This window comes from Plecotus auritus (genome assembly GCF_963455305.1).
Source record: "Plecotus auritus genome assembly, chromosome: 9".
Lineage (NCBI taxonomy): Eukaryota > Metazoa > Chordata > Mammalia > Chiroptera > Vespertilionidae > Plecotus > Plecotus auritus.
Genome location: NC_137783.1, coordinates 121,593,355 through 121,610,618, shown reverse-complemented (window position 1 = coordinate 121,610,618; position 17,264 = coordinate 121,593,355). Strand labels below are relative to the sequence as shown.

Sequence of the window (17,264 nt, the reverse complement as noted above, 5' to 3'; positions counted from 1 at the left end):
AAATATATTTTTAAAAAAAATCCCAACAGGATTTTTTGTGGAGCTTGTTAAGCTTATTCTACAATTTATATTGAAAAGCAAAGGTCCAAAAATAACCAACACACTCTTGAAGAACAATAACAAGATGAGGGGACTTACTATATATTAAGTCTTATTATAAAGTTATTATAATTAAGACAATGTAGCATTAAACAGGGTGCATAAATGAAACTTGAGAGCCCATATGCAGACTCATACATATATTGAAATCTGAAAAATGACAGAGGGAACACTGCTGATAAATGGATAATAAACTTTTCAATAAATCGTGTTGACACAACTGGTTATCCATGTAGATAAAAAATGAGATGGGATTTCAATATGGTGGCAGAGTAAGTGGAAGCTACACTCACCTTCTCCCAGGACCAAACTGGAATTATAACTAAATTAAAGAACAATCATCCTAAATAACTAACTGAAGACTAGCCGAAGAGAAGACATAACCAAGGACTTACAGAAGGAGCCACATTGACAGTGTAGGAAGGGTGGAGATATGAAGAGGACTGGCTCCCAAAAGTGACACCTGATGTTCCAGAGGGATATTCAGCTTCAGGGGATTTCCCCTGAGGAGCATGGGGCCTAAACCCCAAGCTGGGCTCCCCAGCCCAGAGCACCAGAGCCAGGTAGAGGAGCCCACACAACATCCAGCTGTGAAAAGCAGTGGGGTTTCTGTCCACCTGGGAGAGATAGAGTCTAATGGAGACACAGGTACCCTCTTAAAGGGCCAACACACAAAATTTGGTTCATACCAACTCACCCTGGGCTCCAGTAGAAGGAGGGCGAGCAGACTAGAGTCACCTGAGAAGAGTCTGGAGTTTGTGGCTCTGGGAATGGAGCTGGGGGAACAGCTGCCAGGATCCCTGTGCTGAGTCATTCTTTAAAACTCCACTAAACCATCTTTCTTGAGTGGAGTATGTCGCTCTGTGTGGCATAAACCTGGGGTAAACCAACTGCCCCACCCTCTAGACTCCTTCTCACCTCACTCTGTGGAGCTTAGGCCCTGCTGAGGAGTCAGCTGCCTTGGCCAGGGGGTAGAGGTCTGGGCAGACTCAGGTAGGTATCAGTGACTGAGTTATGTGGCTTTGAGGTTGGGGCTATGGCTATCCCTCCCCCCCCAACTTTCCCATCAACCTGCCTGGCACTTCCCCCTCATGGGAGAGCTGCTAGAAACACCTTTCAGGTTTCTAGCAGATCCATCCTCTGGACTCTGACTCTGGCTCCAAAGGACCCACTCACCCAACTCCTAGTGGCTCTGTCCTGCCTAGGTCAAGGCAAATCAAGGACAGACAAAGTCATGCGGTGCTAGAGGAGGGACCACACCCACCATCTTCCCTGAAACCTGAAGAGAACCTCCCCCTCACAAGTGATCCAACTCCACCAGAGGCTCTTTCAATGACTGAATCTAACAGATAGCGGGCAGGTAGAGGCAGGTGGAGGCATAACTCATGAGGGTGCCTTGGGACATTGCTGACCTGCCCCCAGGCCCAGTGCTTGTAAAAGCCAGCTTTGCTCTGCAATTTGGTCCTTCCTGTGTGAATTCAAGCAAACCAGAGGCAGGCACAAACTTTGGATTGCCTGTAGCTCCTAACAGGTTGCCGACGGCCAGACACAGACAGCACCAAAGTCCCTCCCAAGAGGCCCAGAACCAACACACCCAGTGGCCACCTTCAGACAAGGTTAGAGCAGGATCCAATAAGCTTCACAAACAGCATAACCAAAAGGAGATCTCAGCAGGCACCAAACCCTACTGAGGTGAATTCCGCTTCATGTGGTCAGCACTGGCACAGCAGCTCACACACCGTGGTCGGGGCTGAGCTTCACAGTCAGCCAGCCTGAGGGTTGATCCCATGCATGAATGGGCCTATAGCAATCAAGACTGAATTACACCAGAAGGGTCCACATAACCCATACAAGAGACATTGTCAGACCCAGTTCAGGTGATCAAGGACGCTGAACCACTGGGTCCCACAAGACACCTACTATGTAAGGCCACCACACAAAGACTGGGAGTCATAGCAGACCTATCTAATACCGCGGTTCTCAACCTTTCTAATGCCGCGACCCTTTAATGCAGTTCCTCATGTTGTGGTGACCCCCAACCATAAAATTATTTTCGTTGCTACTTCATAACTGTAATTTTGCTACTGTTATGAATCGTAATGTAAATATCTGTGTTTTCCGATGGTCTTAGACGACCCTGCTAGCGGTTCTCAACCTGTGGGTCAACATGAGGAACTGTATTAAAGGGTCGTGGCATTAGAAAGGTTGAGAACCACTGATCTAGAAGCGGCCTGCTTTCCTTGGTTCCTGGCCTTCTTCTTCCATTGTCAAAGCCAAAAGTAGATTGAATCTTTTTCACATTGGATTACTCCAATCCTACTTCCATTGTCACAACTCCATCTCTGACCTCTTTTGCCTCCCTCTTCCACTTTTTAAGAACCCTTGTGATTACTTTGGATCCATTCATATAATCCTGGATAAACTTCCCATCTCAAGGTCCTTAAAAATTTCATATGCAAAGTTCCCTTTGCCAAGTTAAATAACATTCGCAATTTCCTGGAATTAGAACATGAACATCTTCGGAGTGCTGTTATTCTGACTACCACACATAGTGAAGTTGAATATGAAAATACCTTGCAACTCAGCAATTCTACTTTTGTGTGCACACATGCTCCAGGAAACATTTACAATAAGTTTTACAGCATGATTTTACATAATAGCAAACTACCCATAGGTCCATGAACAGTGGAATAGATAAATAAATTTTACTATGGCCATACGATGAAATATTATACAGCACTGAAAAATGAACTGCAATTATCCACATCAACATTAATAAATCTCAGAAAACGTCAAGGAAAAAATGTTACAAAAGAAATTCATACACCATGATTCTATGGAAGTTCAAAAACAGGCAATATTAATAACATATTATTTAAATTATTTAGGAATACATTTGTAGGGGGTTATAATTATAAAAACAAGCACAGGAATGAATAGCAAAAAAAAAGAAAAGAAAAGAAAAAGAAAATCAGGATAGATGGGGCAGTAAGGGATGCAAAAAAGGTTACACAGGGAACTTCAAAGGATATAAGTGGTGAGTACCTGACTTTTTTCCTTTAGTATTTTCTTCCTTAACACATATTAAAATTATATACAGTCTTTTACATGTAAAATTTAAATGCTAACTAAATAAATATAAAATATGCTGAATGCATGTTGTATGAAAGAAATGTAAGGAAGAGATAGCCAAACAATGTACTCTAGGTGATGGAGGAGGGAAAATCTACAAAGATGAGAGACCTGCAAGGGTAAATCAATACAGGAAGAAAAGTTCTAAACCATGAAAGAAAAAGACAGTAGAAAATACTATATACTCCTCTGCCCAAAGATCTAAGAAGAGCCTTCTAATAATCATGTAAATAAATATGAGTCAGCTTTTAAATAACAAGGTGAACACCAACCCAATATTATAAACTGTCAGGAACTACCCAGACAGAACCCAGGTTTCATAAAGTTTTGCTTGGCTAACACAATTGTTGCATTTGTTTTGTTTAAATTGAATGTTCTTAGGCAAAGCAGGCAATGTCAGTTGACTTCCAGTCTTCTTATCCTTCCCTCCTTCTTCAGCATATGACATAAATACAGTATTGCGGCTGACCTCTGAAGGCACTTGAGCTTGACACCAGCTGCATCCTGACAAGTCACCCTGAAATAACTACATCAGGGACCAAGTTTATCTTCAAGGTCTTTATGAACTTTGTGATTTCAAGCGTCTCTCCTACCTCTCCCTCTCTCCCATCTTTACCCACCAACTCCTTTAACCAGGGAGTCATTTATCAGATAACTGGCAAAATTAGTTACAGCCTTGGAAAACCATGACTGTAGCTATTTATGCTCTTTATGGCAGGACTTAGCTTGGTTTTAGTCCCTGTATCCCAAATATCTCACGCCGTAACTTAGAAACAATATTTTTACCTCTCTGGAGTTTAATTTTTTTCCTGTCTATAAAATGAGAAGATTTCAATTAGATAAACTCTGAATCTATCTCTTCTATATCTATATAAACACATTTAGGTTGAAATAAACGTTTTCAGCAAGTATAGATACTTCCTGTTTTGGTTGGGGGATAGGAAGGCAGGAGAATATGCTAGAGAAACAGGCTGACTTGGTAACTGCAAGGGTAAAGAAAAGAGAATCAGAGAAAGGCCCGCCACTGAGGCGGATAAAAAGTCTGAGGACAATGAAAATAAACTTTACAGTTCTACTTATGGTTGGCCCTATTTACTTTCCACTCAGTATGGGAAAACATAAATTATGGAGATGTTATTATTTCATGAGATATAATGAAAATCTATCACACATCACATCATCTGTCAACTTTCATTTTTTTAAATGGCCAACTCTGCTATACTGAAGGTTTGTTCTCAGTTTATACAGTAATTTGAATATCACTGTACTGTCTAAAGACTTCTTAATCTAATTTGTTCCTTAAAGGAGATTTCAAACAGTGTGAATAGTAATAGCAAAAGAAAAAAAATATCTACAGGTCAATAACAATAAGCAGTCCACAAATAGTTATAGCCAAGGATGGATGGGGGGAGGGAGTGTCCCTAAGTCCTAGATGGCTTTTTAAAATACAAAACAAACAAAAAAAGCTAAGAGCATGTTATAAAGGATTTTGCAAGCAAGGTTCAAGGTCATTGTCCACTTTATCCTGTGGACAATGAAAAACCGTAAGAGGTTTTTAAAACAGAGCTAGGGATTTGATCAAATCTGTGTTTTTGAACAATAGTTCCGAAGGCAGAGTACATACAATATTTACAAAATAGAGCATAAAATTATGACATAGGCTAATATTTTACCACAAAATATTAACATGAAAGTAGAATGAAACACTACTCACTGAAACCACAAAATAAATGTCACAAATACTACAGTATTCTTAAATTCATAGTGAAATATTCCTTGCAAATTCCTTAAGGGGCTAAATAATCACTAAACTTTAAAATCATTTTTAAACACATTCATACTACATGTGTGCACCTTTTTCAAATAAAATTAACACTTTACATAATATTTATGGGCTTTAAGGCCACAGAATTTTAAAATATTTACCTAACCATTTAGAAAGCACTTAGCATTTTAGGTATAGAAAAATATCTCACACACGAACTTATGACTTTCAAACCTTGTATTTACCTAGTCTATCACAAACAAAATGATCTGGCTGAAACTTTCATTATAGAATATACATACAAATAAAATGGCTTAGAAATGTAATTTGTTAAATTCTGGCCAAAATGTCTATGTAGACAACTAATTTTTAAAAAAACTTCCTATTCGTTTTAGCTGACTCCTGGCAAATATACTACAACTTAAGTATGTCTTTCCATTAATCCACCAAGGCAAAACACAGTTAACAGTAACTAGATTTAAACTTTAAATCTCTAAATTCGTGGTAACAACAACAAAAAGCCTTGGTTAATAAGTGACATACATATAGCATTTATATCAACTACTATAAATCTAATTATGAAAATCAAATGTTTTGCAAACATAGCCATTATTTTTCAACATGGTACCTAACATAACATCCCAAAAGTTAAAAATTATTATAAATCTACTCTCAATTTAAAAATATTTAGATTGACATGAGTTTTGTTTTTCAAAGATGTTTATAAAATTCTTCAGGAAATAAAAGTATAATAATTTTGCTATCAATCCAAAAATGAATTGCATATAATTTTTAAAGTTCTCTATTTAAAAAAATACAGGATATTTGCTCATCATTACACATTGGAAAACACAGGTTAGTCTTATCAACATTCAACACTTAAGTAAAACTTCAAGAAGTACTAATTTGTGATGTTTTAGCTATACTTTTATTCATACCTTACAAAAAGTATAAACCAACTAGAAGAAGTGAATCAAGAACTGGAAAGTTATTACGGAATTCATCTTTTGGAATCCCTTATTTGACAGGATACTGAGATTCAGAGATTCACTGACTTTCCCAAGATTACAGAGTCAAGACCTTACTCTCAATCCCCCGCCTATGAATCCAGAGCATTTCTCCCTATATCAGATTCCACTCAATATCTTTCTGTTTCCTCTTCACTTTCTGAAACAATGAAGACCCTTTACACTTGTCATATACAAAATTTAGCACTTGGAAAATAGAAAGTATCCATCTTATACTTCCATGAAAGTACTGGTTTCCTCTTCATTTCTTTAACATAATATACATGCAAACAAAACCAGAGACTCACTGTTAAACTTCAGGAATAAGCATAAATAAAAATTCTTATTACAATCTCTGTTAAATTAAAAATATGTAGTAATTTTTAGTAATGCCAAAATAGTATTAGGACACCGAACATTAAGTAACAATGTAGGAACCCTTAAACTATTAGCATATATTTAAGACCCCCAAAATGTTCATTTTCATAGTGGAATGTGAATAAGAGTTTTCTGCGTTAAGGTATGACCTCTTTTTTTAATGGATTAATAAACTTTTTAAAATGTATTTTTTATTGTTAATATCTCCTATCTCCCCCTCTTTTCCCCCCTCCTCCCAACACCCCCATGTCCGTGTCCATGGGCTATGCAAATAAGTATAATATATGACCTTTTTAAAAGCACAAATTGTGTCTGCTTCTAATACAAATAATAAATGAAGCTACCTATAATAATAACACTGCTCTCAATTAAAGGTTGAAAAAGGTTGCTGTGATGGAAAAAGCACCAGACTAGGATTAAGAAAACCAAGAATTTTCCATTTACAGCACATCCACAATTGACTACACCAACAGATTACAATAAAGTTCGTTAAACTGTAATGCTGTTAAATTTAGGAAACTTATCTACAAATGTGATTAGACTATGCTAACACACTTTTCCGGTGTCTATTCACATATAGTCAACTGTTAAATGGCATGCCATTCTAAGACAACAGCTGATATTACTTTGCTCTACAGTTAATATCACAACAACTTTTCTTCTAATACAGATTTTTCTAAGCACTGTCTATTATCACTGGCAGTAAAAGAAGTAAACAAAAGGCATAACATTTTTGAACAAATTTTTTTCAAGTACTAGTATTTGGCCAAATAATTACAGACCACAAAAGCAGCCTCCAAAAAACGTTTCAAGAAGCAAAGTGTGGTCTCATTGGAGCACTACAGAGTTAGTGTTAAACATGTCATAAAATCAATATAGTGGTTTGTTGATCATTTTGAAGAGAGCATCAGATGTAGTAAGAATAAAAAAGTTACACTGGGTCCCAGTGTAAAACATATCACCAATCAAAAAGTCTGAAAACCAATGCTATAAATTCCTATTCTCCTACATAAGAGCTCTACACTCACCCTTTTAGTTGCTTAGAACACGACAATTAAAACTCCAAATCCCAGCACTGCCACTTACTAGATGTATGAAGTTAGGTAATCTCTCAAAAACTCATATGGCTCATCTCTACATTGAGGTAATGTCACCACCATACAGGGTTCTTGTGAGGATTTAAGAAAATATATGTAAAGTGTTTTGCACTTACAAATATTTAAGAAAATATATGTAAAGCATTTACTATCAGTGAGGAGCTATACTTGTTGAGTTTCTTGGTGATGTAGAACAGGTAAGATTTCTCAAGGCTATACAGAAGCTCGTTCCATGATGATGGTTTCAATTCCTTTTAAAAAACAAAAACATGTAAACCTACTGGACATGCTTTTGGCATCTTTCCAGACATAAGTTTAAAGGTTAAATTGTTACAACATTCTCCTCATTATGCAACAAATACACACCACCATGAGTTAGTCTGTAAAATATTATATTAGCCTATACCGCTGGAATTTGGTTTGGGGGGGTGATCTCTTAAAAATTATTTCCAACAGTCTTTTCATCTAAACTAACAAGTCTCAGTTCCAAAGTTCATCAATGTTCATAAGATCTCAAATTCTTTCTCTCGAATATCAAAAATAATAAAATCACACTGCTTAAAATTAATGTCTATTAATGTTACCTTTGGGGAGATATCACCATTATAACGGCAACAGATAAACGGCACCAAAATGACGTACATCAGAGCATGCCAAAGTGGGAGTAGTCAATCTATTAAACCGCAAATAATTCATCCTTCTAATAACTCATCTATTGCATAAACCAAGTACTTTAAAGGTGCAATATAATTAGTCTACTTCACAAAAAGGTACTTCTGTATTTCTAAAAAGCCTCCTGTATTTTAGGAATCCTTTCCAGAATAAAACTTTTTTTTTTTCCACCCTGTAAGTTAACATGCTTTCAAATACGAAAATTCAACTCAGGAACTGAAGCGACAGAACCGCACTCACTTCCTTAGCAAACCTTGCTTTCTGCTAACGTACCTGTTCTCTGGAAATGCAAGGCAACGAAGGTCTCCTGAACATTTTGCAGCTGCCTTGGTAAGCGGCCGAAGTTTCTCCGAACGACACGCAGCTGGACCTCCTGCGGGGTCTGATCACAGGCACTTTTTCTTCCGCGGTACTGGATAACCGAGGGTGATGGAAAGCTTCCCTGATTTGAAAGAAGTGATCCAACCCCAGGGCCAGCAGGCAGCCAGCGCCCCCGACCAGGCAGGAGAGCAGGGGCCGGAGGGCTGAAGGCAGCGGCCCGAGGTTGGTGAAGGAGACCCACCAGACGAAGCTGGAGAGGAGCAGCACCAGGATGCTGTGCTGGAGCCTGACCCGGTGCGCGAGCGTCAGCAAGCCCACACAGCTCAGCACCAAGAACAACCTGCCCGCCGCCGCCGGGGGCGTGTACGGGGTCGCGGCGTCTCCGTCCCAAGGCCAAGACCACCACTGCCACACCAAGAAGTCCCCCAGGTAACAGCAGGCGGGTAGTGCCAGCAGCCACCAGGAGCCTCCGCCGCCGCCGCTCCAGTCCGGGCTGGGGCCCCGCTTGGCTCGGGTCAGGAAGCAGGTGAGGAAGAAGAAGGCACAGGCGATGCTGAAGAGGGGGCTGAGGCTGAGCGAACCAACGCTCAGCAGGGTCCGCAGGCGGGCGGCCCCGGCAGCCCAGCTCTCGGGCCCCGAACCGAGCAGCAGGGCGAGGACAAAGGCGGCCAGGGCGCCCAGTGCGAGGCGCGCCCGGGAGAAGGGGGAGCCGCGCTGCGGCTGCTCGGGGGAGGCCGGCGGCGGCGGCGGCAGCAGCAGCTCCACGTTGCAGAAGCGGCAGAGGTGGAAGAAGAAGCCGCGCGGAGGGTCCTGCCGCAAGGGGCTCACGCTGCTTTTCACGTAGCCGTTCCTCAGACTCTCGGGGGGCGAGCCGGCCCCGTCCGGTGGCGGCGGCGGCGGGTACCGCATGGCTTTGGCGTCTCGCTCGTCCCTCCTCATGGTCGGGACCGGGGGTGGCTGCGGGCTCAGCACGCCCTGCTAGGACCACAGGGGCCGCAGGCGCTCCCTCACCCCTTGCCCCAGCGCTCGGGGCTTCCCTCCCGCCCCCCGGCTCAGTAGCGCGTCAGGGCAGCGCCCGCCGCCGCGGCCCGGGGTCCCCGCCGCGCGGGCGGAGGAGCGGCGGGGTCCGTAACATGCTGGCCGTGGAGAGGGGCGGAAGGGCTTCTCCTTTCCCTTAGGCACCTCTCGGGACTGGAGACTCGAAGTCTCCTCCCAACTCCCGTGGCAGCAACAGTTAACTCACGGCCTCAGCCTGGTCCGTTGGGCGCGCGAGCGGCGGGCGGGCGAGCGGGGCGGGCGCTCCTCCCCCGCGGCGGCCCCGGCCCGGCGCGCGCCCCGCCCGCCGCCCGCGCGCGCCCGCCCGCGCCCGCCCGCGCCCGCCCGCTCCCTGTCCTGCCGCGGCTTGCCAGCCCGGCGCCCGCCGCTGGCCGGGGACCCCGCTGACTTATGTGCTGGGACAGGGGAGGGGCAGGGCTGGGGGAAATGGGTGGGGTGCTCTTCGGGTGGAAGGGGGCAAGCCCACCATCCTGGAACCACAGGCACGCAGCTTCCCTTTGGGGGTAAGTCATAGACATCGAGTCTAGCTCCCTCAGGTCTGCACAGGGGTCTTGGGGAAGGAGGGAGTTTGTGGAAATCGAGTTGAAGGGAGTGGCTTCGGTCGGCCCCTAACCTCATCCCGGTTCAGGATGGGCCCTTGAGCTGTCCCAGCAGGGCTGCGACCTGGTAAGGACCAGCAGCCACCGCTATGGTCGGGGCAGGGCGATGAAACCCTAATCCCTGTGGCTAGGTCTGTCCTCAACAGCAATGTGGGCCACACAGCAGAGGCCCAGGATCCTTGCAGTGGCTGTTAGGGAGGAGCACGTGGAGTGTTCTCTGGGAGCATCCAAGTAAATATTGTCAAGCTTGTCTTCCTCAAGAACCACCTTCACAGGCAAGGAACTAACATCCCATCCTCCACTTCGCACCCCTGCCACCCATTCCCACTAGTTCACATCTGTATCCCACATTTCAGTAAGCATAGAAAAGTTATGCTGTCACAAAGTTATTTCCACATGGAAGGCTTTTTCACTGTAACAGCGTGTTCTCGAGAGGGGGCATGGGAGGGTTAGGAGACCTCTCCAAGACCATTGCCCAGTTTGGATCGGTGCCAAGAAAGAAGTCAAATAAGATGCGATCTGTGAATCACCAGTGACACTAGTCACATGTAGAAAATATTTATTTGAAAGAGGGCAGAGCTTTGCTGAACTAAAGGGACTGTTCTGGAATCTAACCAATCATAACTGTCTTAGGGAACTGTTTCCCTCCACCGAAACTCCCTTCAACCTCATGACAGGGCTACATTTCTCAAAGAACTAATTCCACATTTTTCCAGTGAGATGAGAAACGTTACTGTGTGGTAAATCCCACGAACAGGCCAATTTTTCACCAATTAATCTTTGCCCGCAGCCATGACCTAAAACAGACCATTTTCGTGTATGGTCATAGTTCACATACATAGCAGAAATCACTGAGAAATTAGCATAAGAATTTGACCAAGATGGATAAAGACCAGAATTCCTGTTTCTTTCCTGTCTCTTGGATAAAGGAAAAAAAAATTTTGAGTTTTCAAATTGACTATCAAATGCTTGTCCTAAAAGATAAAAATCTAAGGGGGTCTTTTTTCCACCATTTCCACCACAATTTTTAAAATTTTTTTAATCTCATTTTAACAGAACTCAGCAAATATTTTTAAAAATGATGTGCACAGAACTCATCCAGTCAAAAATTAAAGTAGGAAACTTAATGGATACATTTGAGCCTATACAGAAGGGCATGACAAAAGTTGCACTAGCATTACTGAATTTGCTCACTAAATTCCCATAGGAAATAATAAATTGATTTGAAAATTAGAATAAATCAAGATTAAAGTTTGTGTTTTTTTTTTTCAAACTTTGGATTGTCATCTGAGGTAAGATAGGCATTGTTTGTAACGGAAGTAACAGTGGACTAGAAATCCATTTCATAGATTCTAGTCCAGGCCCAGCCAGCCACTTATGCCTTGACATGAAGCAAGTCACATAACTTTTACAGGCCTCATTCTTCTCAGCTGTAAAATGAAACAATTTAATGCGATGACCTTTAAAGTCCATTCCAGTCTTGAAAAGCTATGGTTTTTGAACACAGGGGTGCATATATCCTTTCAAGTTAGTATTTTTGGGTCTCTTTGGATATATGCCCAGAAGTGGAATTGCTGGGTCATAAGGCTGTTCCATTTTTAAGTTTTTGAGGAAATTCCATATTGTTTTCCATAGTGGCTGCACCAATCTACATTCCCACCAACAGTGCATGAGAGTTCCCTTTTCTCCACATCCTCACCAACACTTGCTGTTTGTTGATTTATTGATGATAGCCACTCTGACAAGTGTGAGATGATATCTCATTGTGGTTTTAATTTGCATTTCTCTGACGATTAGTGACATTGCGCATCTTTTCATATGTCTGTTGGCCATCTGTATGTCCTCTTTGGAGAAGTATCTATTCAGGTCCTCTGCCCATTTTTTAATTAGATTGTTTGGTTTTTTGGTTTTGAGTTGTCTGAATTCTTTATAAATTTTGGATAGTAACTCCTTATAGGATGTATTATTGGCAGATATCTTCTTCCATTCAGTAGGTTGTCTTTTCATTTTATTAATGGTTTCCTTTGCTGTGCAAAACTTTTTAGTTTGATATAATCTATGTTCACTGCAGCATTATTTACAAGAGGCAAGATGTGAAAGCAAACTAAGTGCCCATCAATAGATGAGTGGTTTAAAACAGTTGTGATACATACATATACAACTCGGCCATAAAAAAGAATGAAGTCTTATCATTTTGCAACATGGATGGACCTAGAAAGTATTATGCTAAGTAAAATAAGTCAGAGAAAGATAAATACCACATGATTTCACTTATATATAAAATCTAAAAAACAAAAGTGAACAAAAAAACAGAAACAGACTCATAGATGCAGAAAATAAATTGATGGTTGCCAGTGTGGATGGGAATTGGGGGGCTGGGTGAAAAAAAGTGAAGGCATTAAGAAGTACAAATTGGTAGTTACAAAATAGTCACAGGAATTAAAGTACAGCATAGGGAATAGAGTCAATAATATTGTGGGTACTTGAATTATTGGGGGGTCACTTTGTAAATTATGTAATTGTCTAACCACTATGCTATACATCTAAAACTAATCTATGTATATAAAAGCCTAAGTGACCATCTGACTGTTTGACTGTCCGACTGGTAGCTATGATGTGCAATGACCACCAGGGGGCAGGCATTCAATGCAGGAGCTGATGAGCTGCGGTGACTTGGCAGCTGCAGTTCTTGGGTGACACACCCGGAACCAGAGAGGAGGGAGCCCAGTTCCAGGGTGCGTTACCCAAGAGCTGACCTCTCACAATCTGGGACCCCTCGGGGGATGTCGGAGAGCTGGTTTTGGCCCAGTCCCCACAGGTCAGGCCGAGGGACCCCACCTGTGCATGAATCCGTGCACTGGGCCTCTAGTATAAAATAATACTGAATATATAAAAAAAAAAAACTATGGTTTCTGTTTGTCCAAAATATAGAGGTGGGCAAAAGTAGGTTAATAATAATAAATAGTACATTCATTAATAATACAAGAATAAACTCTCTTGCATATTCACAGCTATAAACCTACTTTTGCCAAGCACTGTGTATAGGCATCCTTCAGATTCATGTTTCAGATTGCCAAGAGCAATCTTTGAATTATTTGTACCACTGAACTAAAGCAAACTCTCAGTGTTGACAAATAAAAATAAAAGGATTTACATCAAAGGACTGTTATCTGGAAAATAAAATGTAAAGCCCTCTTCGTACTTCCCAGTTTTCCCTTAGCCTTCTTCCCACTGTCTTCCCAGGTCTTGATAAAAGCCCAATCCTTTTAATAACCTTTAGCTGGAGTGCATCTTGCTGAACACTAACTCCAGCACCTGAGAGGATTCTAAAATAAAATGTAAGGACGTGACCGAAGAGCATTGGTTTACTTAACTAAAAATATGCACAAAAAGAATGAGCTAGCTATGTTTATAGCAACTCCCTTCTCTGTTTACAATCTTTGTCAAAGATTATTAGTAGGCTGCATTTCTTAGAGTTCAGATTAGTTAATGATTCTTTTGCCAGATTTAAACAACCAATAGAATTACTTAGCTCTTGTCTTTAGGTTTGAGAATATATGACCATTGTCTGTTGTGAAAAAAAGACCTAAAATCACAGCATACCTTTGACTTTTCTCAGCACTCTCTGCCCCAGCCTTTTACCTGACTTCGCCTGTCCTCACATTTTGACCCATGACCTCTCCACTAGAATCATTCTCCCAGTTGGATGATCCATGGCAGGAAATCCTAGTGCTTACCACCCAGCTCCCGAGGCATTCTGGTGCAGTGCAACCCCCTGTGTATTCCTATACTCTAATAATGGGGTCCTTGCCCTCCAGCTCTAAAGACCCAGTTTTCCCATGTGCCTCAGTTGGTAGCATGAAAATTTTGTTTTGTTCTCCATTTTAGGTGCCCACACCAATAAGCTGGCAATGCCCCTCATTAGTTTTGGAAGAACTAAAACCTAGGTGTTTCCGGTCTTAGGGCCAAAAGCTCTGCCCCTAAACACTAGTCTAGACTAAGGGCCTCACTGACAGACGTTCTAGATGCCACCGCCTGCCCACATGTCTAACCTTACAAGCACCAGTTGAGATGTCCTGTTACTGGGCTCAACCCAACTGTTAAAACACTTCTTCATCTGAGACCTGAGACCTGTGTCGCTCATTATTGCTGAATTGGAAGTTGCCCTCTCTGTGAATTCTCTTGTTCTCTTACTGAATATTCATCCACGGGAAGCCGAAATAACAAATGGGCCTCGTATGAGGTCTCAGATTCTCCCGCCGCCCCACCTGCCATGTAAAAAACCCCATCCTTTTACTTGTGGTTTTAATATTTTTCAGAAGATAGAGGTATTTTCTAACTCTAAAATCTGTACATAAAGAAAATCCATGTTTAGAGCAGTATTCCCAGGAATTCCCTTCCAAAATTAAATATTTTTGAATGGATCAGATCAGCCGCACCTGTGGTAACTCAATTATAGTTATCATGGAATACACGTGGGAATGGGTGGTACTGGGGGTTGGATGAGGGGTAGGCCTCGACCCCGTCGTTATCACTGTCCCTAGATCAGACAACTGACTCCTCAGGATGGTTTATGGAGCAGCCTCTAAAGATTTTCTCAGAGACGTTGAAAAGCAGGGAATAATAATTACCAGTTTTTAAGAGCTTTTTATTACTGTTTCCATCCTGCATAGTCACCTCTCAACCATGGTTTTCGGACGTTTTTCAAAAGAAATATGCAAATAAAAGCAGACTGCTCTTATTGAAGTGGAAGTGTCTGGGCCCAGGTCTCTGACACCTTCTCCTCTGACCTGAAGCCCCGCTTCAGAACCCGTGGGCAAGAAGAAAGGGGGAGAGGGAGAAAAAAGAAAAAGAATTTAAATTTCTAAAAATTGAGCATAAAAAGTGGATTTGAATTGGATTTGGGAAAATGCTTAGAACTGAGTGCTCTTTCTAAAGTAGTTTTTTCAGAATTCAGTAATAAAGCAGCCTTGATTTCTTAGGTATAATGATTTAAAGCAGTCTGACAAATTCTAAATATCAAAGTTTAAGGAATGGCCAGTAAATTCACCAGTATCACTGAGATTCCAAATTCCTAAAACTAGAGCTTTCCCTAAGATAAATGAAAACCTAAAAAGGTTTTAAGAGAAGGAAAGAGTTAACATTTTCAATCTCACATTTAAAAACAAAAGCAGCCCTGGCTGGTGTTGCTAAGTGGTTACAACCTCTCTCTCTCTCTTTCTCTCTCTCTCCCTCTCTCCCCTTCCATCCCTTCCTTCCTTCCTCCCTCCCTCCCCCCACTCACCCACCCCAAAGGGTCTCAGAGTTTTATTTCTGGTCAAGGGCACATACCTGGATTGCAGGTTAATCCCCACCCCATAAGTGCTTCTTCGGGAGGTAACCAATCAATGTGTCTCTCTCACATAGATGTTTCTCTCCCTCTCTCTCATAGATGTTTCTCTCCCTCTCTCTCTCCCTCCCTCCCTTGGTTCCACTCTCTAAGAAGCAATGGGAAAAAATATCCTCTATCCTTGACTGAGGATTAATTTTAAAAAATTTAAAAAACAACAACAGACTGGTTTTTCTCTATGGAAAGGATCCTTCTTGTTCCAGTGTGCAGTGGTAACTTGGTGCCTACGTGCGCAAACAAAACCTATTTCCCTTCCAGCTAGCATTCATCTCAGAATCTGAACCTCACTTTGACTCACTGTTTAGTTCATCTCAACAATATTTATTGAGTGCTCACTATGTGCAGAGAACACTGTGTGAAATGCCGCTTAGAACATTAAAAAACTATGAAGTTCTTTAGAACTAACTTCCTCAAGCTGCAGCTTTATGTGAGAATGCACATAGGCTACTAAAGAGCACAGAGAATATTTGAAAAAACTGTGGGGAACAGTGGTTTCAGAACTACTAAAGAAGAGAATTATTCTTTTCCCATCTTCCCACTGTGTGGTTCTCTCAGCTTGTTTTCACAATTTGTTTCTCCTTCTCTACCAATTCCAGTTCTCTCCCCTGTGTCTGTCTGGATGGCTGTCTTCCTGTCTCTTTCTCCTCTTCCCACCTTCTCTCTTTCAACTCTGTGTTTAATTCCCTCATTTTTACTTCCTCGGTATGTACCACTCCCCTCCACCAACATTTAATCTCTCTCTCTTAGTGAATGTGTTCATTATTTCAGTGTTTATTAAGTGCCTGGCACTGTGCTGGCTGACAAGGATACAATGATGAAAGGTATGGTTCCTTCCCTTCAGGGTTCATAATGAAAGCTAGAAAAGTAAAAAGACTACTAGCGCCCAGTGTGATAGGAACTGTGATGTAGAGGCAAGTAAACTCTGTACTCTGGGAGCTCAGAGGAGGGACCCCTAACCCAGACCAGAGAGGGAATATCAGGTACCCAGTAGTGCTCTTGAGAAAGATTTCTGGGCTTCATATTAAAAGATAAGTCGAACTTACCTAAATAAAGTAGGGAGAAAAGACAATCTGGGCAAAGGAAGTGTAAAAATCTAGAGGAATGCAATTATGGTGCATTTGGATAATTTCAAGTGTCCCGTGGCTGGCTCATAAAGTATGAAGGACCAAGAACAAAAATATAAGGTATGAGAAGGCCAGAGTCATGGTGTGGTTTTAATTAATATAGAACTGGAGTTTATTGTTACTATTAGTTAGATAAAGGTGTATGTTGTTATCAGATTTCTTTATTTGCATGGCTACCTCATCAATACGCACTTCGAACACAAGAATTCTGCCTTATTCAATCTTAGCTCAGTCTCCATGCCATGCTTAGCACAACACTCAGTTAAGGCTAAAAATGTTTTTGTTTGTATTTATCTAAAATTTTTTTAATAATTCAGAATTTTTAGTTGTATGTCATTTCATTTTGTTATTTAATCAATGAATTTTAATAAAAAATCTTAATATATAACTTAATACAAAAATTTCCAGATTGTTATTGAAAAATATTTTTCTTAATATTCATTTGCACAAAATCAGTAAAAGAACACTTTTTCTTAGATTGACAGAAAATATTATACATAAAATAAATGTTTAAGAGATGTGTGAGTGAACTTTTTTAAACTCAAGTGATGGCACCTGGATTTCTTTTGCTATGAAAGAGTATATTCTACTACTTTAAGAATTTTCCTTTTTATATTTCTAGCTG

The 17,264-nt window shown here is 41.4% G+C and overlaps 1 protein-coding gene and 1 long non-coding RNA gene across 2 annotated transcripts in view; one reads left to right on the top strand and one right to left on the bottom strand.

The window, feature by feature from the left end:
* Positions 1 to 9,410, bottom strand: part of PDE3B (phosphodiesterase 3B) — a gene marked incomplete at its 5' end in the record, with an annotated part of 159,147 nt that extends 149,737 nt beyond the window's left edge. Inside the window, 1 exon segment of the mRNA XM_080687620.1 lies at positions 8,424 to 9,410. Within this exon segment, the coding sequence (XP_080543746.1) occupies positions 8,424 to 9,410 (987 nt within the window).
* Positions 1 to 17,264, top strand: part of LOC308257607 — a 266,935-nt gene that overhangs the window by 158,619 nt on the left and 91,052 nt on the right. The window lies entirely within an intron of this gene.